The 22,640-nt window shown below is 53.2% G+C and overlaps 1 protein-coding gene across 1 annotated transcript in view; it reads left to right on the forward strand.

Annotated features, from left to right (window-relative positions):
• The first annotated feature begins 281 nt into the window (after window positions 1-281).
• The window catches only part of MTHFS (methenyltetrahydrofolate synthetase), a 31,871-nt gene continuing 9,512 nt past the window's right edge, over window positions 282-22,640 (forward strand). The window contains exons 1-2 of the mRNA XM_047846704.1: window positions 282-428; window positions 6,944-7,205. Coding sequence (XP_047702660.1) covers window positions 309-428; window positions 6,944-7,205 — 382 coding nt within the window. The 5' untranslated portion in view covers window positions 282-308. The remainder of the gene's footprint in view (window positions 429-6,943; window positions 7,206-22,640) is intronic.

The following is a 22,640-nucleotide window of genomic DNA, read 5'->3' on the forward strand; positions in this document are numbered from 1 at the left end:
CCCTGCTCCGGAGCCCGCAGCGAGCCCAGACCCCCCCCGCCCCCCGCCCCGGGCTGCACCGATCCGTCCCGGGGGCTGCACCGAGCCCGGACCCTCCCTTGGACTGCGTCGTGCTCGGAGCCTCACCCCGGTGCCCCGCAGACTTCGGACCCCACCCCCACCCCCACCCCCCGGGTCCCCGCCGAGCCCGGACCCTCCCCTTGGCCGCGCAGAGGCCCGTTACGGGCGGGAGGCTGGAGGCGGGCTGGGGGCGGGGCTCCGACGCCCCGGAAGCGGGGACGAGCACAGGGGCGGGGCTGGTCCGAGAGATGGCGGCGGCGACGGCCGTGAGCAACGCCAAGCGGAGCCTGCGGGCCGAGCTGAAGCAGCGTCTGCGGGCGATGAGCGCCGAGGAGCGGCTGCGTCAGTCCCACCTCTTGGCCCAGAAGGTGCGAGACCGCGGGGACCGCCAGCACAGCGGGCCGCTCCACTCACGGAAAGGCCCTGCACCTCTGGGCTGGCGGCTCTGCGCAGGCGCAGGCCCCGGCGCGCGCACGTCGGCACGGGCGCGCGTACGCCCCCGCAGGTGCCATAAGGACCCTTCCCCCCCACCCCCCCCCCAGGCGCATGCACGTCCCCTCCGCGGGTGCCGGGGCCATCCCCCGGGCGCGCGCACGTCCCCCTCACGTGCCGTCAGGACTATCCCGGGCGCGCGCACGCCCCCCCAAGCCAGGAAGATCCCGGGCGCGCGCACGTTTCTCCGGGGGCGCGCACGACCCTCCGACCGGGCCCCCACGAAGAGGGGGTCCCGGGCTGAGGAGGGCCAGGGTGGAGGTGGATGGCGGCCCGCCGAGGTGAGAGCAGGGTGGAAGCAGGAAGTTCTGGCGGGCTGAGCGGTGGGCGCGGAGCAAGGGGGTCCCCAGGGACGCGGGCGGAGAAGCGCGTGGCCGCTTCCGACGGGCGTCCGGTGCCCTGTCCCCGCGCGCTGCCCCGGGGTCGGGGAGGCGGGGCGGGTCCGCGCGTCCAGACGGGTCCGCCCCCCGCCTCCCCCCCGGTTCTGACGGGCGCCCGAGCTCCCTGCGAGCGGCAGGCGGTCCCTCCTGGAGGTGCCTGCAGCGAGCTGCGCCGCCAGAGTTCCTTCATCGCCCTGCCCGCTCTGTCAGCCACCTATTCCTTACGTGCAAGGTCCCCTTGGGTTAGTGGAGCAAAGCAAGCCCCCCCTCGCCATCTCCTTGCACGTAGGTGTGCGGGGCTGGGGTGTCCTGGCGCACCGAGGTGTCCGAGCTGCTACCTACGAGAGGCGCTGGCGGGTGCCCTGTGCGCGCAGACGGGTACAGGAGCCCAGCCTCGCTCGCAGGTGCCCGATCTTAGCGGGTTAGCTTGCGCGTGGGAACGCACTCTGTGGTCCACCCTTTCCAGCGTGCGGGGTTGCAGGGATGAAAACCATCTGGTCGTTGCTCTGAAGGAGAGTCTGCAAGAGGCAACAGACTCGTGAATAAAGACTCGCAGTGCTCCCAGATGGATGGTGTCGAAACTCGGGGGAGGGGCTGTGCTGTAGGAAGATGTTTGAGATGCACTTGTTAGTCTAAGATGACTTTTGTCAGGGGAAGGGAAGATGGCACGTGCAGGAATATTTTGGCAAGAGAGGGAAGGGCACAATTGGACCCGGCCTTTGGAGCGCCACAGATCTGGATTTAATCTGGCCCCACTGTATTTTAGCCGTATGGGGCCGTGGCCAAGTCTCCTAGTCTTTCCCAGGGTCTGGTTCCTTACCCATTAAAGGGATGATGTCATCCTTGTAGGCCTATTGTAAATGTTTAAACAGGTGTGTAAAGGGTACATTCAGTGCTTCACATGTTTGTTTGTTTGTTTTGTTTTTGAAAGACCTTATTTTATTTCTTTGAGGAGAGGAAGAATCTCAAGCAGGCTCCTCGCGGGGCTTGATCCCACAACCACAACAAGATCATGGCCTGAACTGAAATCAAGGGTCAGCCGCCCAACCGAGCCACCCAAGCGCCCCTAAAGATTTTATTATTTATTTATTTATTTAAAAAAAAAAATTTTTTTTTTCAACGTTTATTTATTTTGGGGACAGAGAGAGACAGAGCATGAACGGGGGAGGGGCAGAGAGACAGAGGGAGACACAGAATCGGAAACAGGCTCCAGGCTCTGAGCCATCAGCCCAGAGCCCGACGCGGGGCTCGAACTCACGGACCGCGAGATCGTGACCTGGCTGAAGTCGGATGCTTAACCAACTACGCCACCCAGGCGCCCCTAAAGATTTTATTTTTGAGTAATCCCTACACCCAAGGTGGGTCTGGAACCCACAGCCCCGAGCTCCACCAACTGAGCCAGCCAGGCTCCCCAACACGTGTTTGATAGATCCTTGAGGAAAAGCACATTGGCAGCATTTGGGAGACCGGAGTCAGTGCAGTGAGAATCAGCAGGACCTGGGAACTGGTCGGATAAAGGGTAGCACTGGAAAAGGAGGGTGGTCGCCTGTGGTTTCAGAATTCAGAGATGGGGGTTTAACGTCACTAAGCACGAGGCACGCAGGAGTTGGTGCAGAATTTGGAGTGGCATGGGGAAAATAAAGTTAAGTTCATTCTGTCTGCCTGTAGATTAGAGTTCATAAATTTCAGGTGGGAAGAGTAGCTCTACAGACGTAGAGCCAGTGACAGAATAGGGTGACAACTGAGAACTGGCCTCAGAAGAAAGAAAAGTTGAAAAGCAGACCACGACCCTCAGTAATAAATACATTTTACCGCCTACAAATACACACATATATGAAATGTTTCACAGCCCAGTGTTTCACAATTGTTACTATATACTGTGAACTTTAATATACCCTATTTTATTTAAAAGTGCTGATTGTAAGTAACCTGCTATTGATTCTGTGACCAACCAATGGATCATGGCCGAAAACATCAATGTGCTGTGATTAGAACTGTGTTTGTTATAGTGCATGTTCAAGAAAGGTATTAAATGATGCCTTTCTCTCAATGATTTTCTTTTACAAGGCATATTTATTCTTAATGACACAGCACCTTTTTTATAATTTAGAAATTTATCGGAAAAGCAATGTATGGTAAAGAATTTCAACCTTACGCTATAGCTTGACTTCCCAACCAAGTAAGATGAGGAAATTAGTGCCCTGTACTCACTTTGTCTTGTCCATCTGCCTTTCTTTCTTTCTTTCTTTCTTTCTTTCTTTCTTTCTTTCTCTTCTCTTCTCTTCTCTTCTCTTCTCTTCTCTTCTCTTCTCCGAGAAAAAGAGCAAGAGAGCACAAATAGGGGAGAGGGGCAGAGGGGAGAGGGAGAGAGAATCCCAAGCAGGCTCCACACTTGGTGCAGAGTATAATGTGGGGCTCAATCCCATGTCCCTGGGATCATGACCTGAGCTGAAGTCAAGAGTTGGATGCTCAGCCAACTGAGCCACCCAGGAGCCCCGTATCTGCTAATTTCTGACTCCTGTATCATTTTTCTTAAATTGTCAAGTTTCATAATATTTGTATTCTCTTTTATAATTACAGTGAGTCTACTGAGCATTTTCTGTGGCTGACTGCCAAATTTGGATTTTAAGTAAATAGTATTTACGATATTTCGGTTATATATGTGGTATTCACTGTAGAACCGAGTTGTATGGTTGTACGAAAAGGATATATAATTCTGTCATGAGATATGTGTGGCTAGGTGGAGAATGTTTCAAGTGTCATTACCAAATCCTTTCTCTTGTTATGCTCTGAAATTGCTCAAAATCATGACATGCTTTAGTCTGTTCCTATTTGGAGTATACATTTCTAATTTACCTCTTTTTTTCAAGGAGTTTTTGATTGCCTTTAATTTTCCTTTTTGGCAAAACAAGAATATGCCTTTATCTTGTTAGTAGATTCTTTTTCATTTTGTCTGTTAAAAGAAATCCATTTTCTTGAAAGCACTCTATAGCCCCCTGTTCCCTCTGGTCTAGCCCATTGCATAGCCATTGTCCTGGGGTTTCTCTTACCCTACTTCTGAGTTAGAGCTGTTGCTTGAACCCATTGTTTTCTTGTTGGATTCCTTCCTTCCTTCCTTCCTTCCTTCCTTCCTTCCTTCCTTCCCATCTTATTAGAGTATATTCTCAAGTAATTTTTTTGTTTATTTTAGAAAATATCTAAGGGTGTAAACTTTTAAAGACTTTATACATTAGAAAATGTCTTTACCCTCATATTTGATTGATGGTTTGAATTTCAAGTTTAAAAATATTTTTCCTTGTTCTGCTCAGCACCCATGACCTCCATTCATTCTGAAGACTGGTATCTTTATCTTTTGTATCTTAGATTATTTCTTTTTCTTTGTGCCTTTCTACAATTACTGTTAATCAAATAGTAAAAGTCATATGTCAGCTTTCTGTGTTTTTTAAACAGATTTTTCTTTTACTTTCCTCATTTCTTTGCCTTTTTCTCCCACTTTAAGGCTTTCTCCTGATTTAAAAAAAAATGCTTATTTATTTTCAGAGACAGAGTGTGAATGAAGAGTGGGGGAGCGGCAGAGAGAGAGGGAGAGAGAAACCCAAGCAGGCTCTGTGCTGATGTGGGGCTCTAACTCATGAACCGTGGGGTCATGACTTAAGTTGAAACCAAGAGTTGGACACTTAACCTACTAAGCCACCCAGGCGCCCCTCTCTTGAATTTTTAAATTTTGGTGTTCTTAATTTTAATTTTCTTCTTTTTTTTTTTTTAACGTTTATTTATTTTTGAGACACAGAGAGACAGAGCCTGAACAGGGGAGGAGCAGAGAGAGAGGGAGACACAGAATCTGAAACAGGCCCCAGGCTCTGAGCCGTCAGCACAGAGCCTGACGCGGGGCTCGAAGTCACGGACCGTGAGATCATGACCTGAGCCGAAGTCGGACGCTTAACCGACCAAGCCACCCAGGCGCCCCTTAATTTTAATTTTCAAGTATTATTTCTTAATCTCTGATTGCTTTCTTTCCATAGCTGTCTGTTGTTATTTTATAGATGCAACTATCTTCTTGAATTTGTCTGAGGTAACTAATTAGAATTAAAAAATTCCCCATTCTCTGAATTATCTCAGTTTCTTGCTGGATCATCTCCGCCTCCTTAGTCCTTCTATTTTGTGTTTTAGCTTCCTAGGATGTTTGATGAACCTTTACTGTGGGTGCGTGTTTATGAGTGAGGGCATGACAGCTCCTGGGTCTCTCCTTTGCCTTTTGTGGTCACTTTGGGGGGAGTCGGTCCTGCCTGACCTACGGCCACGTCCTCTGAGTGCTGTGTCTGTTGCTGTTTGTGTAAATAGTGGCCATCTGCACCGTCTCACAGAAATTAGTCCAGTCTCCGTTCTCTTGTTCTCAGTGTTATAATGGCTTTCTCTTTTTGTGCTTTTTTACCGTCCGATAAATGAGATTTTTAAAATCAAGAAAGATAAATGTGTATGCACAGTCTCACACTGAATTTTAACCGATGTTTATTTCTGCTTAATCAGCTCGTGATGTTTTATATTCTCTTTAAAGAGAACATGAGGGGTGCCTGGGTGGCTCAGTCGGTTAAGCGTCTGACTTCAGCTCAGGTCATGATCTCATGGTCCATGCGTTCAAGCCCCGCGTCGGGCTCTGTGCTGACGGCTCAGAGCCTGGAGCCTGCTTCCCATTCTGTGTCTCCCTCTCTCTGTGACCCTGCCCCGTTCATGCTCGGCCTCTCTCTGTCTCAAAAATAAATAAACATTAAAAGAAAAATAAAGAGAACACGATAGACCTTGACTTTCTCAGAAACGACTTGCGTGCCAGATGCCTCAGGTCTGCCCATGATCCGGGTTTCACGTTTGTTCTGTTTTGTTTTGTTTTGCCTTATTTTAGCCTCATGACAGCTTTGTGACTTCTCGGAGATGGAGTGAACTTCCTTCCTTGACACCGGTCTGCTGTGCTCCATCTATTGAATTTCTATGTGCTCCTTTCTGTTAGGAATAACTTGACTTTCTGTACCTGTCTGTTTCTGCCAGTCATGTTGATAAGCTTCGGGGGCAGTATCTTTTTCTTCTGAGCTCGGAGGAACAGAAAAGGAAGGGAACAAGAGCAAAAGGGAGCCAGGAGCTAACTTCCGAGTCTGGGGCAGTTCTGAGATTGTAACTGTTGTGTGGCTGGCACAGCTCTGCCCTCTCTGCCCGATGCACCATTAAACTGAGCAGGAAGGAGCAGGAAGGCGTTCTCCGACTCGGGGCCGCCTTCGCACAACTTGGCACTTGTTTCTGGAAGGACTTCACCTCTCCAGGATCTGCCCCCCATCTCTGTGCCACTTTAATACCCATGTGAGCAGAAGAGTTGTAGGCGACGGGACGGAGGTGGACAGAGCCGAGAGAATTACAGGGCGTGTTCTCTGCTCCCAGGAGCCTGCCGACTGGTTAGAGTACCACCGATTAGTAACCGATCTGATCCTACATAACTGTGAGGTTGTACGTGAACTTTTAAGTGTCGTAAGTGCTCTGCAGAAGTCAGGAGAAGCGAGGGCTTGAGTTGGCTTAAATGGGCAGAATTTTGGAGGGGAGAAGCCTGGCTGTCCAGGCAGTCGTGGGAGCCGAGGTTCAGAGTTAACCCCAGGCAGAGCTTGGGATGACCGGAGGTGGCCGCAGCAGGTGGCTGGAGGCCAAGCCTGGAATTCTCCGCACAGACAGCAGGGCCCACGGCGACTTTGTAATGAGTTTTCAGTCCTAGAGGAGGCGGGCCAGAGAGGCCAGAGCCGTCGGAGAGGTGGTTGCCGTCTCAGAACCAAGCGCTAGGCTTCAGGACGCAGCACCGTCTGACCCCCCTCCGCCTCTCTGCGTTCTTTTGCGGCCTTGGGTTTGGGTAGTTGAAGAAGCTGGGGAAGGGCAAGCTCAGAGAGAAGGGGGCACGTGCAAAATGTATCGGGGGAGCCGCTGGGTTTTACAAGTGTAATCTTGGAGAAAAAGGGTGATTGTCATCATTTCCCATTTAGGTGATAGCTCACAGTCAGTATCAGAAGTCGAAAAGAATCTCCATCTTTCTGAGCATGCAAGACGAAGTCGAGACAGGAGAGATCATCAGGGACATTTTCCGGCAAGGGAAGACCTGCTTCGTCCCACGGTACCGGTTCCAGAACAACCACATGGAGATGCTGAGACTGACGTCCCCCGACGAAATTGCGTTACTTCCCAGGACGTCCTGGAACATCCTTCAGCCTGGAGAGGATGAGGTCCGGGAGGAAGCCTTGTCCACAGGCGAGTGTTAATGGTATTGGGACTGGCACGTGAGGGTGCTGTGGGACTGTGGCCCACTGGTCACGTGCGGGTCACTGGGGGCCGAGTTTCTTACCGGGATGAGCCCCGTGGTGCTTACATTCCAAGACACCCCTGTTAGCTGGCTTAGGGTGAGATGCTCTCTAAGCCGTCAGGTGCCAGCCGTGAGGGGAGTGCGGATGCCTCTTCTCAGACTCTTGCCCTTGTGGGTTGAATTAGACATTGTCCCCGAGTAAGGCGATCGTTTCCCGTGATTTCCCTGACGGGCTGTGAATTAATGGGCGCATTTCCATTAACGCTAGAAGCCTTTACCTCTCCAGGCAGCTGCCTTGTGGACATCGCCTCTTGGAAGTCCCGTGGGCCTCTCAAACACAGCCTCTTCCAGACGCAGTCACGTTCCCTCAACCCCTTGCGCCGTGTGTCTCTCTGGGCGTGGCACCGGCCGCGCTGCCGTCAGCCGCCCAGCTGACCGCGCAGGGGTCTCAAGGTCAGCCTTGCTTGCTCTCTCCCTCTCACGCCTGTCACGTGGTCTGGCGCCGAGTCCCCACGATCGTACCTGCTGTATCGAACACGCACCCCCCGCGCCCCGCCGCCAGGACGTCCCGGCCACCGGCTTGTCGCGACGGCCTCCTCGCTGCTCTTTCTCGCCGCGCAGTGTATCCCCTCCTCCCCTGTCGGTCCACTCTCTGCACAGTAAGTGAAGCAAGACTCCCGAAACGCAGATCTGACCGCTTCTGTCCCCTGGGTAAAGTCTCTCGGTGACTTCTGCTGCCCGCCCTTTCGTGGAAGGGAACGCCCCTCAACGAGGCTCTTCCCAATGTGCCCTGTGCTGCCGTCGCTTTCACCTCTTTCTCCTCCCGCCTGCATAAGCCACGTTCCGGCCCCTCTGAGTGTCTCTGCCTCCCGCCCCCACTCTGCCTTCTCTACCACAGGACCTTTACACACGCTCTTCCCTTCCCGCAGCCACTCGGGAGATTTAATCATTAGGAAGCAGCCAAAGAGCTAAAGACAAAACGAGCTAAGAGTCCTAGTTTGTAACACCGAGGCTCAAACCTTTCTTCAAGGTATATTTTTAAGACTTCAGTGGTTGGAAGGAAACCCAGAGCAGCGTTATGCCCTTGCCTCTCAATTTCTGTTCTCTTCCAATGTAACCCCGTAACCTACAAAATCAATAAGATGGGGCGGGAGGGGATTGAGTCAGGGCTCGTGGTTTTCGGGGGGGTTACCTACTCTGCTTCCTTAACCTCCCCCTGTTGTCCAGTCCTGCCCTTTGCCAGACATTTAGGCACCAAGGGTACACTCAGACCACCTCCCTGCTGGCCCTGCACAGTAGAGCAGATGAATGCCAACATTATCAGACTCTCGTATTTTTAAGGGGAAAGATTGCAAGCATTTTAAGACAGTGAGACGATGAAGGGGTGTGGTATATCTTGGGGGCGGCCCAGGCATATAAGATGAGGCCCTGACGTCGCTCAGACTTAATGCAGCCACGTCTCCAGACTCGCAGGCTTGAGGGTGGGACCCGGGATGGTCCACTTCTGTCTGACTCTCTGTTAACTGCTCCTCCAGTGCTCACATCACCTCTGTAACGCCCCTGCTGAAATTCCGGAGGCCGAGCCCGCTGTCTTTGCTCTGTCCATTCTGCAGTGCGTTCCTTAGGCTGAGCTAAAATGCATCAGCCTGAACTTCCATGCTTTTGTTCTATTTCTACGTAAGTACAGCAGCTGGAAAAGTAAGGACGAAGCGTGATCTTTCCTCCTAATTTAGTTGCACTTCCTGGTTAGATAAACTCAGGCCAAGCAAGTGAGCTAACTCATTATGTATGGTTTTTAGCACGTGGCTCACATGATTTGGCACGTGGGCAGAGTTACTCGTTTTAGTATCAACTCATTGCTAGCCAAGCATATAGCATTTTGGTAATTTCTGGCAAATGTTTCGTGAGCATCTGCGCTGTGGGAGACGCTGTTAGGTCTGCAGAGACGAGGTCCTGGACTTCAGGGGGCTCACACTCTAACTGGGGAGACAGCAAGTGTATGTACATAGAAAAATACCCCGGCCTGCAGTGTATGTCGGATACAAGCGTCAAATGCAAAGGTACGGAACGTTACGAACGCAGACATTCAGGGCTTGGCTCTGAGTAGAAGGAAGCCTACCCAAGACACTTCACTTTTTCCTCCTCCGTGGCTTTTCCACGCCGTGGTTGTGGGACCAGCTGCTCCCCTCTGTGGGTTCTTGGCAGGTACTTGCAGTCTGGGTTGCAAGGGGATAGCGGATGACGTCTGGTTTCTTGGAACTGCCGCCTGGGAGGGGAGGCTCTTCGCTGCTGTCGGGAGAGGTGTTTGAGCAGGCAGCCTCCGCCTTTTGTTATCTGCCCGCGTCGCACTCTGGACGCGGGTGTCCCCGGTATCAGCCGCTAACAACGGGCCAGCTTTGGGGGAAGTACAAATCTCGTTTCACAGTGTGTGGGACGAGCTGATTAGAGCTCAGACCGCCGTCCCGCCGTAGCTCCCGTAGCCGGTTTATCTTTCGGGTTTGCTCGAGTCGTCGCCGCTTAGAAAGGAGTGACCTGAGCAAAGGTCCACCTGGGGTTTGCTACCTAACAAAATAGCAGATTGCTAAGTGGAGTAGAGGGGCCGCCTCTCCGCTGAACTTCTCCTCAGAGTGAGGGCTGCTCAGGCAACTAGATTAGCCAGGAGTCTTTCCACGGAGAGTACGTGATCTGAGTCAACCTGGCTTAACGGAAAAGGGGATTTTATTGGCTCAGAGACTGAGAAATCCACAGAAGGGCGAGCTTTTGATACACGAGACCGAGTGATTAGGGTCAACTCTGGCTCTGCTGTTGTGACTCCGCTGTCATCCGTGTGTTCCAGTTGCTCCGTGGTGGCCGTGGTGGCCCGCGGTGGCCCGTGGTGGCCTATGGTGGCCCGTGGCAGCTTTGGGTTCCACAGCACACTTGCTGTTAGCACTCACGGAAGAAAGGAGCAAGTTTGCCAGTAAAATCCTGGTCTTATGCTCGCTGACCCAAGTTGGGTCAGATGGCCTTTCCCAAACCGGTCACCGTGGCCGGGGACGTGGACTGGGCCAGCTCCCTCATGCCCTCCCGGTGCCATTTCCTGCGACCTGGGAGAAGGACGTGCTGCCCGGTAGGGGGTGCTGTGCTAACCACTGAGCTGACGGGACAGTTGGGTGGGTGACCCCCTACGGGGAAGAGTAGTGCGGTTTGAGAGCAAGGGGAGCAGGGGCCGGAGCATCCACGTTCACTGTCACAGGCACTGCTGTCCTTCCTGAAATCTGCAGAGGACAGCATGCTGCCGTGTCCTCACTGTCGGCCTTCGTGTTTTATTTCCGATCTTTCCAGAGGCTCTGTGTGTGGGTGCCGAGTCCTCACGGAACGATCACAAAGAAGACTTTCCATCCCAACCCAAACCCTCCACGGTAGTGGCGTGGGACCCTGCCGGGGACACGGTCTTGAGCGTGTGGCCTGCGGCTTCCAGCTGGGTTGTTCGTGCTCTGTGCTTCCGGGCGGGCTATGGCTGCTTTGCTGAAAGTAACGCCCGTGAAACCGACCCCGTTTCTTTCTTTAATAGGGTTGCACGGCCTCTGAAAGAATGTGGTAAGGAGAGTGGGTTTGAATTTCATCGAGGCGTCTGACTGAGTCGTGATGTCCTTGAGGACAAGCTGGCTAAATTCAGACGGATGATAATACTTTATTCAGAAAACACGTATTGAGCGCCTGGTCTGTGCGGGTGTGATGGGGGCACAGCAGGGAACGGGGCGGACCTGTCCCCACCGCTGGGGAGCCGGCAGCTGTCCTCGCCGCAGCGGGGTCGTGCTGGCCTCTCACCGGGCTCTCTGTCCCTCTCAGCTCTCGCCCACTGTCCCCGAACTTGAGCATTTGCGTAAGTTCCTTCTGATCATTCCCGCTGTGCTTTTCGCATTTCTGGGAGAAGCCGGTTTGTGGACGTAGGATGCTCCTGGTCTGTTTTGCACCCTCCCAGGTGTTCAGATAGCGCCAGAGTTTCCTGTGCAGTTTTTCATCACCTGTTTCTGATTCTAGTTTAGGGGAATCTTCTGTCCACCGTTTTGAGTCTTCAGTTCCTTTGGAATAAATTTCGAATTGGTTCCTGGACATATTAATTTTCCTAAAATACCTTTGGGGATAGGTCACCCGCCCTGTTCACGCCTCTTCCCCGGATGCTGGACGGGCCTGAGCTCCGAGTAGACCATGGTTCCTGCCAGCTAGTTCTGGCCAGAGGAAGGGACATCGGGTAGAATTTGAATATTCAGGCCACCCGCTGGGCCTTACCTGCCCTCACACCTTGACCCCGGCTTCTCTCTGCCACTCCTCTGCTTTGGCCAGAGCGTCTGCTGGAAGCCAGCCTTTCCCAGCAGTCAGACCGTAGGTTGGAGTCCGATAAACCGGGTGTGCGTTCTAATCTGGCTGCTTGCTGTGACTGGAAAGATGGCTCGCGTCCTTTGAGCTCCAGTCTTCTCCACAGACGGATGTCGCGGAGCCGCTTCCGCGAGATGGCGTCAGTCGGTGCCGCTGATCTCGCTGCCGGTGACCCGTCGTCCACAGGCACGCCGCGCGCATCACCGTGACACCCGCGTCCGCTGTGTTTCCGGGCTGGAATGTCTTCCGTGTTGGTTCCTTCAAGGCCGTGTCTTTTAGTCTAGTGCTTAAGCTCCCTGCCTTTGGAGGCAGACTGATCCGAGTTGGAATCTAGGCTTGACCATCTGGGAAGTTACCTGCCTCTCAAAGCACATGTTTTTTTCATGCGACAATTGCGGGAGGGGGGATGTGACGATGTGCAGGAAGTGCCTCGTGCAGCCCCTCGCGAGGGGGTCCCCAGACGTGGCAGGTAAGATTCCGGAGCTCAGCTACCTTTCCACACCTTCCCCGGCTACCCCCCCCCCACCCCCCCCCCCCCCCCCCCCGATACCGCAGTCCCCTTCTCTAATTCCCACTCACCTGGCTTCTAACACACGCTCCCTGTTTTGTTAATTCTCCTTGGGGTACATTTTTTTTTATTGCTGATGGACTTTGTGAACTTGTGATTGATAATAAGAAATACGTATACTTGCTCTTTGGCCCTGGTTTCTGGCACAGAGCTCCTAAAACCCTTGGAGTGTCCTAAGGGGTAAGAGTGATAAAGGTGTCTCAGTATTCATCAGTATTCAGCCCTGCCCCAGTGTGTGTTAATGACATCACGTTCCAATGCACCTAGGGATGGGGGCTGGTCACCGGGGAACCAGCCGTCTCTGGAGGGCTGGTACTTTCAGGCCAGGGAGGCCAGTGGCCAGTGATTTAATCGCACCTATGTCTTGAAGCTCCCATAAGAACCCAAGAGGACGGGTTCAGAGAGTTTCTGGGTTGGTGAACGGAGGGAGGTTTGGGAGAGGGGTGCACCTGGAGAGGGCAGGGAAGTCTTGTGCCCATCCCCACACCCAGCCCTCTGCACCTCTTCCGCCTGGCTGCTCCTGAGTTATAACATACTTTTTCAAAAATTAAAAAAAAATTGTTTTTTAACTTAAATTCAAGTTAGTTAACATACAGTATAGTATTGGTCTCAGGAATAGACCCCAGTGATTCTTCACTCACATACAACACCCGGGGCCCATCCCAACAGGTGGCCTCCTTAATGCCCATCCCCCATCCAGCCCATCCCCCCACCCAACACCCCTCCAGCGGCCCTCGGTTTGCTCTCTGCCTTTAAGAGTCTCTTGTGGTTTGCCTCCCTCTCTGTTTTTATCCTAGTTTTGCTTCCCTTCCCCTCTACCTCCACACTGTTTTCCAGAGCGGCTGCACCAGCGTGCATTCCCACCAACAGTGCAAGAGGGTTCCCCTTTCTCTGCATCCTCGCCAACACCCGCTGTTTCCTGAATTGTTCATTTTAGCCATTCTGACAGGTGCGAGGTAGTATCTCCTTGTGGTTTTGATTTGAATTTCCCCGGTGATGAGTGATGACGGGCATCTTTTCATGTGTCTGTTGGTGGTCTGGATGTCTTCTTTGGAGAAGTGTCTATTCATGTCCTCTGCCCATTTCCTCACTGGATGACTTGTTTTTTGGGTGTCGAGTTTGTTAAGTTCTTTATAGATTTTGGACACTAACTTACCCGATATGTCATTTGCAAATATCTTCTCCCATTTCGTTGGTTGCCTTTAGTTTTGTTGATTGTTTCCTTCCCTGTGCAGAAGCTTTTTATCTTGATGAGGTCCGTAAGCCAGTAACCTAGTAGGTCAAATGTTTCTCTGAATTCTGTGAGCTGCTCTAGGAAATTAACCAAACCCAAGAAGAGGCCGTGGGAACCTCCGATGTGCAGCCCATGTGTGAGAGGTGCAGGTGACAGCTGGGACTTGCGGTGGCATCTGAAGCAGGGACAGTCGTAGGGGCCTGGGTCCTTTACCTGTGGCAACTGACGCTGTCTCCAGGTAGATAGAGTCGGAACCGACGTGCATCGAAGGACGTCTGTCTGGGGTCAGTGAGTTGCTTGGTGGAAAGAACACACACTGGCACTTGATTCGGGAAGAGCAGACCTTCTGAGTCGCGAGCTGCTGGTGCCTGGTGTCACCTGGTTCTCACAGTGGACTCCGAGTACAGGTTCGTGCGATGGGGCCAGCGCTGTTATTATAAATCCAGAGAATGCTTATGTAAGTTCACGGATGGTCAGTATTTTATATCCAGTAAAGAAAGGCTGGATTTTAAAAATGATTAGAAGCATGTACCTAGGGGCACTTAAAGAAGTATGTCAGAGGGGCGCCTGGGTGACGCAGTCAGTTAAGCGTCCGACTTCAGCCAGGTCACGATCTCGCGGTCCGTGAGTTCGAGCCCCGCGTCGGGCTCTGGGCTGATGGCTCGGAGCCTGGAGCCTGTTTCCCATTCTGTGTCTCCCTCTCTCTCTGCCCCTCCCCCGTTCATGCTCTGTCTCTCTCTGTCCCCCCAAAAAAATAAATAAACGTTGAAAAAAAAAAAAAAAAGTACGTCAGAAATAGTTGTTTTATAAGGTGCTGTGACATTGCTCTTTGGTGCTTGTGAGTAAAGGGTTAATGCGGGTCCTGGGCCGGAATCGCGTTGGAGTGGATCTCGTCCCAGCACTGCTTTGGGGAGGCTGCGGAGTGAAGGTCCAGGTGGAATGTTATCCCTGCCTCGTCTGCTGTTGCTTCCGTACCCAGGTTGGGAGCCCTGAGTGGGCTGCCTTGGGTCTGGGCCTCCGTTCGTGTAAATTATCACGACTAAAAATAAAGCAGCTGTGATTTTGGGCGAGTTCCTGCATGTCATGTGTGCCCCTGTGGGGCTGGGGTGACGTCCGCACGGACGGTTGGCCCTGCGGTCCTCGCGCTACCTTGCTGGTTCTCGGGTGGGAGGTCGCGTGGCTGCCTCCAGGGCACGTGGGCAGGTAATGACGCAGCCACGTCACTTGCTCTGGTTTCCACTCCAGCGCCCGTCCAGGTGCCCTTTCCTTCTGGGTGCCCCATTCGCCCAGAGTGCGCCGCGACCCGGCCGTCCCCTCTTCTCCTGGCATCTGCTGGGTGGGCACCGTTGCTCGTGGAGTGAGTGATCCCGGGAGGACTCCCGCCCTCCCGGGGAAGAGCTTGCGTCAAGTTGCTGTGTCTGAAAGTACGCTGGTCTTGGGGCTGAGAAGCTTTTCCTTCCGGCACCTCATCAAGTACACACGCAGGAAGAACGGCGGGGCCTTCATCCGGGCACCCAGTGCGCTGGGGACGGGCTTCTTGGGGCTGTTCCGGAACCGACGGTCTGTCTCCTGCAGGACAGAACATGCTGTCATCCCACACGTCGCTCATTGCCTCCTGGTGAGCGCCCAGCCCAGTAAGACGGCAGCTTCCTCGGGGGCCTCGGCCCGTTGTTCTCGCCCAGCTGGGCTAGCCCGCCACCCGCTGTGTCCCGGCACAGGGGTCCAAGGAGCCACCCAACACTTTCTGTCACTAAAGGACGAGCCCAGGTGACAGACTCCCCACAGGTGGAACCTCTGCCATCTTGTATTCTGTTTGGGGAAAACGGGTTGTTTTTGCCATCTCCTTTCCTCTGCGTCCTTCTGCCTCTGGTCCCGTTGGTTGCGCGTTCCCGTCTGTCACCGTGAAATCATTCTTGAGCCTTAAATTCTCACTGGCGTCGTCCACGTCACCTGTATCGACTTTACTTCCTGTAAAAGATAAGAAAGTGAACGTGCTTATTCTTCCTGGTTTTTATCAACATAACCTGGGATTTTAAAATCAGTAATAGTCATAATTCAAAGATGTGTGTCTATTCGTTAAGGCATTGTGTTTTTCACATTTGATTATTTACTTACTGCATTAGCAAAGGACAGTCATTTAAACTTAACTCTAAAGTTGCACGGGTTCGTCATTCCCTGCTTCTGCTTTTAAGCTGTGCCTTCCTTATTATTGATTTCTATGTTTTTATTAATTTTCACCAGATGGAGAATTCCTTTAATTTTTTTTCAGTGTGGTATTTTCAGAATGTTGCTGCTGCTGCTGCTTCTTCTTCTTCTTATTATTTTATTGATATTGTCTCTGTACATGTCAGTGGATTCTAGAATGGGGATTGAATTGTTGGGTCACCCTGGGTTTCCCACTCGTGATTCTAGACCAGGGATCGGCCAACATTTTCCATCAGGTGCCGTGGCGTGAACGTTAGAGGCTATGCAGGGGTCAGGCGGTGGGGCTTCTGGGCTGGTGAAGGCGGTCCTGGCTCCACCAAGGGGAAGGGTAGGACGGACGCCAGAGGAGAGCGGATGTTCAGACGGACAAGAGGCCCCTGCCGTACTCAGCCCAAGTATGAGTCGGGGCCGTGGCCGACTCCGTGTCGGACGCCGCAGGCCCCTTTCCTGAAGAAGCGTGCACATCCTGCACACGGAGGTGAACTGTATTCTGTAGGTGCTGGGGAGTTCTGAGATACTTTAGCCGGGGGTGGGGGGCGCGACACGGACAGTCTGTGTTTTGGGAAGATTGTTCTGCCAGCCGTGAGGAGGACAGGACCAAGGAGACTGGGGGTGGGGCATCCCCCGGGAATGTGATAGGACAGGGAGGAGGAGTGACCGTCACTTGAAGAATGGAGAGGACACATGAGCTCTGACACACACGGCGTGTGGTCTGTAGGCCTCGGTGACTGCCCACTCAGGGCCACTGAGGCCCAGCCCGGCTTTGCCACCAGGGTGGGTGCTATTCACCCAGTCAGGGAGTGCAGGAGGGAGGAGTTGGGGAGTAGGTGCTGAGCCCCGTTGGAGGTGGTCCTGGGGCCTCTGCTAGGTAGCTCGTGGGAGGCCCAGATCGGGAGGTCGGGAGATAGGACTGGCTGGAGTGCGGTTGTGGGGCGAGCTCGCGGCTCTGAACAGAGGCTGGCCCGTGGACGATGTGTCTGATCTACACGGGCCAGACTGAGTGCACTTCCCTCTCTAGATGAGGTGGGTTTTTTTGGGTCACGTGTTTTTGAAATGATTTCTTAGATCAGCATAGGGTGTAAAAGTAGAGAGAAGTCGTAAACATACATTTGGCAACCGTCAGCTAAGGGAGACAGCAGAATCTCTGAGTACGTGGAGGTGGGTGTTGACAACGTGCTAGACGTCAGGGACCGCAGAGTTCCTTGCGCCTCTGCTTTGGCGACAAGAAAGGCGGGGTGCGACGGCAAGGGACTGTGTCTTTGGGGAAGGTGGGCTTTTGTCAGGGCTCCTACGATGGACGAGCGAGAGCTGCCCAGCCCCTCGCCCACCAGCCGTGGCGGCCGCCCCTTTCAGGAGTAATCGTGAACTTTGTGTCCTCGGTTGAGTTCGTGATAAAATCGAAAGGAAACGCAGACTTAACCAGCTGTCCCCGGGCAGGACACGCCTCTCTCAGGGACCCTCTGTGGGTTTAACAAGGAGAGTGAAAGATCCTGAAGGAAGCGATGATTTTACTATTTGATTTCTGCCGGTGGGAAGGAGGCGTGTCCATGCACAAGCAGCCCAGTCCTCACAGCGAGGACGTGGTCTTTGGACGAAAGAGCAGCCGCGGGGGAGGCAAGGCCAGTCCATTCACCGTCCCGTGTGTCCCTGCTGCCAGTGCTCCCACGCTGCTGGTGCTCACGAACACACAAGGACAACCCAGACAGGGAGCCAGGTTCCTCTGTCGTTCATGAAGTAATAACTACGCGCTCAGGGTAAACCACTTCAGTGGCTTAGTCAGGGACACGATGAAAAGTTACGTCCAGCTGACCCATTCCCCAGATGTGAGTGCCATGAACATGGCTGCTACCCTTCTCCGTCTGCGTGTGCTCATTTGTAAACATCTTATGCAGATGGGATCATACTCTACGTTCTGTTTTATGTGTTGCTTTTTCACTTGTTAATGAACCTTAGAATTATTTTCATAGCTGCACAGGGTGATCTGCCTTAGTGTTTCAGATGGTCGTGTAGCATTGATGTCTCTAATTTTTTTAACCAATGCTCTGTTAATGGACATTTAGATTGCTTGCATTTTTTCAAATTTTTTAATTTTTCATTTTAGTGAGAGAGAGAGTGAGTGGGGGGCGGGGGGAGGGCAGAGAGAGAGAGAGGGAGAGAGAGAGGGAGGGGGAGAGAGAGGAAGGGGGAGAGGGGGGAGAGAGAGAGGGAGAGGGGAGGGAGAGGGGGAGACAGGGAGAGGGGGGAGAGAGAGAGGGAGAGGGGAGGGAGAGGGGGAGACAGGGAGAGGGGGGAGAGAGAGAGGAGCAGAGAGGGGGAGAGAGGGTAGGGGGGGGAGGGAGGGAATGAATCTCAAGCAGGCTCCATGCTCAGTGCAAACCCTGACATGGGGCTTGATCCCATGACCCTGGGATCATGACCTGAGCCTCAATCGAGAGCTAGACGCTCAACCGACTGAGCCATCCAGGCGCCCACCCCATTTTTAAAAATACTACAACGGCACAAGGAACATCCAGATATATTTCAGCTTACACGAATGCCTCCATGGGGTCAGTTACTAGCAGTGGAGTTTCCACACTGGTTTCAAAAAAGGCTAGGCCACCTCGCACACCCCCCACCATCACAGAAGAGCGTTTTTTCCTTTCCCTGGATGGATGGATGGATGGACGGATGGATGGATACAATAATGAATGCACACGCACTCATGAGCGCCTGTTGTGTACAACAGGTGGTGTCCTGGCAAGGAAGAGACGCGGTCTGTTGATCACGGAGCCGCGTGGAGGAGGGAATGGGGAGGTCGTGACGGGAGCGTTGGCCTCTGGGGACTGGTTCTGTCACGGACTGGCTAGTGGGTACCCGCAGCCTCGCCCTCTCTCTGAGTCTCGACCCCTCACCTGAGGATGGATCGTGCTGCCCGGCTCACGGAAATGCCGAGAAGGCCGAAGAGAGTTTGTGTAGGGCTTTTCCACTGCCCAGCACATAGCAGGTGCTCGTCGATGGCGGTGATGACCCTCGCATGTAGCATGGTGGCCCCGGGCCCGGCGACAGCGCCCGCCACGGCGGTGTGCCCACAACGCCCTGGGGCCCAGGGTGGAGGGTGCTCTTTCATGCGTTCCGGAAGGCGGAGCAGAGCCGTCTGTAAGCGTGAGTCGTAGTTCGCCGTGAGGTTGTGTCGGGGGAGATACGGTGAGTTTCTCGAGACGAGCGTGCTGGCGCAGGAAACCGAAACCCCACTCACACGTCGGAAAAGTTGGTTAATGGTCTCGGGAGAAATGCATTTATGCTGCTTGAATTCTCAGCCTTAGAAGTAACTTAGTGTTGACCTGTCCGTGTTTCTGGTTTCATTTTGAAGAAGTTATCGAAAGAGGAGTTCCTCAGTTTTGTTTTAATTTCCTTTTTCCTGCTTTAAAGAATTGCAGTGGTTAACGTGCGTTCGCTATGGAAAATGTCAAATTATGTAACAAGCTGTATATTGAAAAAAATTTTTTTGGGATGTTTACTATTTACATTTGAGAGAGACAGAGCGTGAGCAGGGGACAGGCAGAGAGAGGGAGACACAGAGTCCGAAGTAGGCTCCGGGCTCCGAGCTGTCAGCACAGAGCCCGACGTGGGGCTCGAACCCACGAACCGCGAGATCATGACCTGAGCCGAAGTCGGACGCTCAACCGACTGAGCTCCCCAGGCGCCCCTGTGGGAAATAAATTTATTTACAACATTCAGCCGTCTTCAGGAATATGGCCACCTCCTCAGTTGTTCAAGGCTTTTATTCTGTATTCCTTTGTAGATGTTTTTGATTTGAGTCACGTTGTTTCTGCACATTGCTTGTTGAGTGTATTCCTAATCAATTGATATTTGTTGTTATTGTGAATAGGATCTTTCCATTATGTTTTCAAGCTGGTTATTTTTATTATATAGGAAAGCATAGGAACATGGCTCAGATTTCCAGATGGAACTGGAAGTCTCTGAAGTAATTTTAAAGTTGTTTTTGTTGGGGCTCCTGGGTGGCTCAGTTGGTTGAGCGTCTGACTGCAGCTCAGCTCATGATCTCATGATTTGTGGGTTCAAGCCCCTGCATTGGGCTCGATGCTGACGGCTCAGAGCCTGGAACCTGCTTCGGATTCTGTCTCTGTCTCTGTCTCTGTCTCTTTCTCTCAAATATAAATAAACGTTAAACATTTTTTTAAGTTATTTTTGTCAACATTTTCTTAAGTTCTAGAAAATCAAATCTTAGAAAACTTAATTTCGTAAGATACTTGCATCATTGATGACATGTTTTCAAGGTGAGGTGTCCAAGACTTTTTTTTTTTTAATTTATTGTCAAGTTAGTGAACATACAGTGTATACAGTGTAGTCTTGGTTTTGGGGGTAGATTCCCCTGATTCATCACTTACATAGGACACCCAGCGCTCATCCCAGCAGGTGCCCTCCTCAATGCCCATCACCCATTTTTAAAGGCTCCCCGATTCTAGAGGTTGAGATGTGCCGAGTGGTTTCCCTGATCTCCAGCAGGTGTCAGTGTTGGTCCGAGGTGGCGGTTTTAGCTGCGGGATCCCGCGTTTACACATCCTTATTCCCGCAACACTGGGGATTGTCGAGGCGGAAGGGATATTGGAGATCATCCAAGTCAGCCCTTCCGTCTGGGAGCTGGCCTGGGTAGGGGGCGACCCGTCCAAGGTCACACGGTCCCGTGGGGTGAGACAGACATGACGGTGAGCGTCAGTCCCCAAAGTCACGGAGGAGAAGAAGGTGTCACCCCAACATATCGAAGCTGTGTTTTGGTGGAGCGGAAGGGTGCTGTTCAGCGTGTTCGGGTGAGTGGGGACCCGCCCCTGGTGTCCGGAGCCCGGGGGGCAGCCCGGAGGCCTGGCGCTCTCAGCAGCGCTCATCCGTGTTGGCGGAGTGCGGGAAGAGCCAGCGGTTTTGTGACAAACCTTACGAGCAATGAAATCGCTTACCAAGGAATATTCTCCAGAGAGCTTTTTAAAATGGCAGAAAAAGGCCTGTTTCCATTTTTTCCCGCCATCCCGAAGATGCCGTCCACTTGTTCTGTGACTTCCTCACGCATGGCCCCATCGCCTTGTCCCACAGCCTGCGCGCGTGGAGCCCTGCTCTTTCCTTCACTTCCCCCTTGGAGGCTGAGCGCGGGGCTCCCTGGCTCAACCTGCAGAATTCGGAGGAGTTCTTGCCCTGGTGCCGGAGGCCCCTCTAGCGTGCTCTGTGTGCCTCCTTCCGGCCACCTTGCTCCTGTTCCCCGGGTGGGCCCTTCCACGGGGAGCCAGTCCCCGGCCCCGCACACACTCGTGCTCTTCCAGCTCTGTGCCTCTGCCTGTTCCCGCTCCTGCCTCTCCACCCTGACCCTCAGCCTCCTCCTCTCCCTCCCCCGGCCGGTACCGCAGGCCACCCCCTCGGTGAGGTTTCCCCGGGCGCGCCCCCTCCTCTGTGGACCCCAGCATCCTTCGTTCCCCACTTCCCTTCCTACCTTGTCACTAGGTCACCCTAGTACGGTTACTTGTGTTCACACGATTTACTGGGCGGACCTGTAGCTGTCCAGGGTGCCGTCCTGGGTCCTCTGGGCCCCGCAGACAGGCTGTCCTCACGGCGAGCTGTTCCCAAGTGTCACCGATTCACTTGGCTGCACCGGATCTCGAGAGCTGCCGTCCTCGGAATCCTTGCTGTCCTTCCTGCCACGCTGCCCTGGCAGGTTTGGGGGAACATTCGGGGCTTCGGGAACGTTTCTCCCGCGCCAGAAGAAGACGTATCAGAGCAGATGACAGGGGCATCTGGAGTGAGAAACGCACTCGGAAGCCACCAGGAAAGGACGTTCCGTAAACACCAGATAACTGTAAACACTGTTATTTGGAAGTCACGGGTTACTTTCTGTCAGGCTTGCTCCGCAGCCTGTGGCGCAGGCTGGTGTCAGCCAGGAGGCAGGCCCTCCGCGGGCACAGGAAGACGGCCAGCGGAAGAAATACGGTGTCCCTGCAACTTTATCTTAGTTAAGTGCGCTGCGCCGCAAAGTTTGCGGGACCCTGAAGTGCTTGCCTGACGTCTTGGTAAAACAAACGGCGGAAGCCAGGGAGAAGTTTCCATCTTGCTAACGAGCTCTTACGGCTCGGGGGTCACGCAGAGCTGTAATTATTTAGAATGACGACTTTGAGCGCTCAGCCCCTAAAAAGCGAGGACAATAGAAATGGCTCCAGGAGCACCCAGACGTTTCCGTATCTGAAACACTCATTCTTTGCTGTTCCCGAGCCCGGCCTCTCACGACCCTGGGCTGCCTGCCACAGTCCCCCGACGCGGCCCGGCACCCACGTTCTTACTCGGTTTTCCCGCTGTGGTAAAAACGCACACACTCAGCCGTCTTCAGGTGCCCGGCTCAGTCGTGTGAGGTACACGTAGTGTTGTAAGACGGACACCCGAAACTTTTCCTCTGGCAAAACCGAAAGGGCGCCCCTTCAACAGCTCACCCTGCCCGCTGCCCCAGCCCTGGCGACCATGGCCGCCATCTGCTTTGTGTCTCCGAATGTGACTTCTTTAGTTTTTAGAAAATGTTCATTTACTTTGAGAGAAAGCACAAGTAGGGGAGAGGCAGGGAGAGGGAGAGAGATTCCCAGGCAGGCTCCGCGTTGGCAGCACAGAGCCTGTCGTGGGGGCTCGATCCCATCACCCTGGGATCGTGAGCTGGGCCGAAATCGAGAGCTGGCCGCTCAACCGACCGAGCCCCCCGGGCGCCCCTGAATTTGACTACTTTAGAGACTTCGCGTAAATGGAATCACGCAGTGTTCGTTTTTCTGTGACTGGCTGCATTTATTTTTTGATTGTACCAGACGCACACACAAGGAACTGTCCTCAGAATCCTCAGAATCACTGGGCTTTGGTTGTCAACAGATCTGAGAAACTGAAGAGCTCTGTCCGCTCACTTGACAGTCGATGGAGGAGGAAAAGCGGGCGACCAGAGGTTGCCTAAAGTTAGCAGAAAACCACATGAAGTCCTGTAACATCTTTTCAGTTTTCTAGGAC

Source organism: Prionailurus viverrinus, unplaced genomic scaffold, assembly GCF_022837055.1.
Source record: "Prionailurus viverrinus isolate Anna unplaced genomic scaffold, UM_Priviv_1.0 scaffold_40, whole genome shotgun sequence".
In the NCBI taxonomy this organism is placed as follows: domain Eukaryota; kingdom Metazoa; phylum Chordata; class Mammalia; order Carnivora; family Felidae; genus Prionailurus; species Prionailurus viverrinus.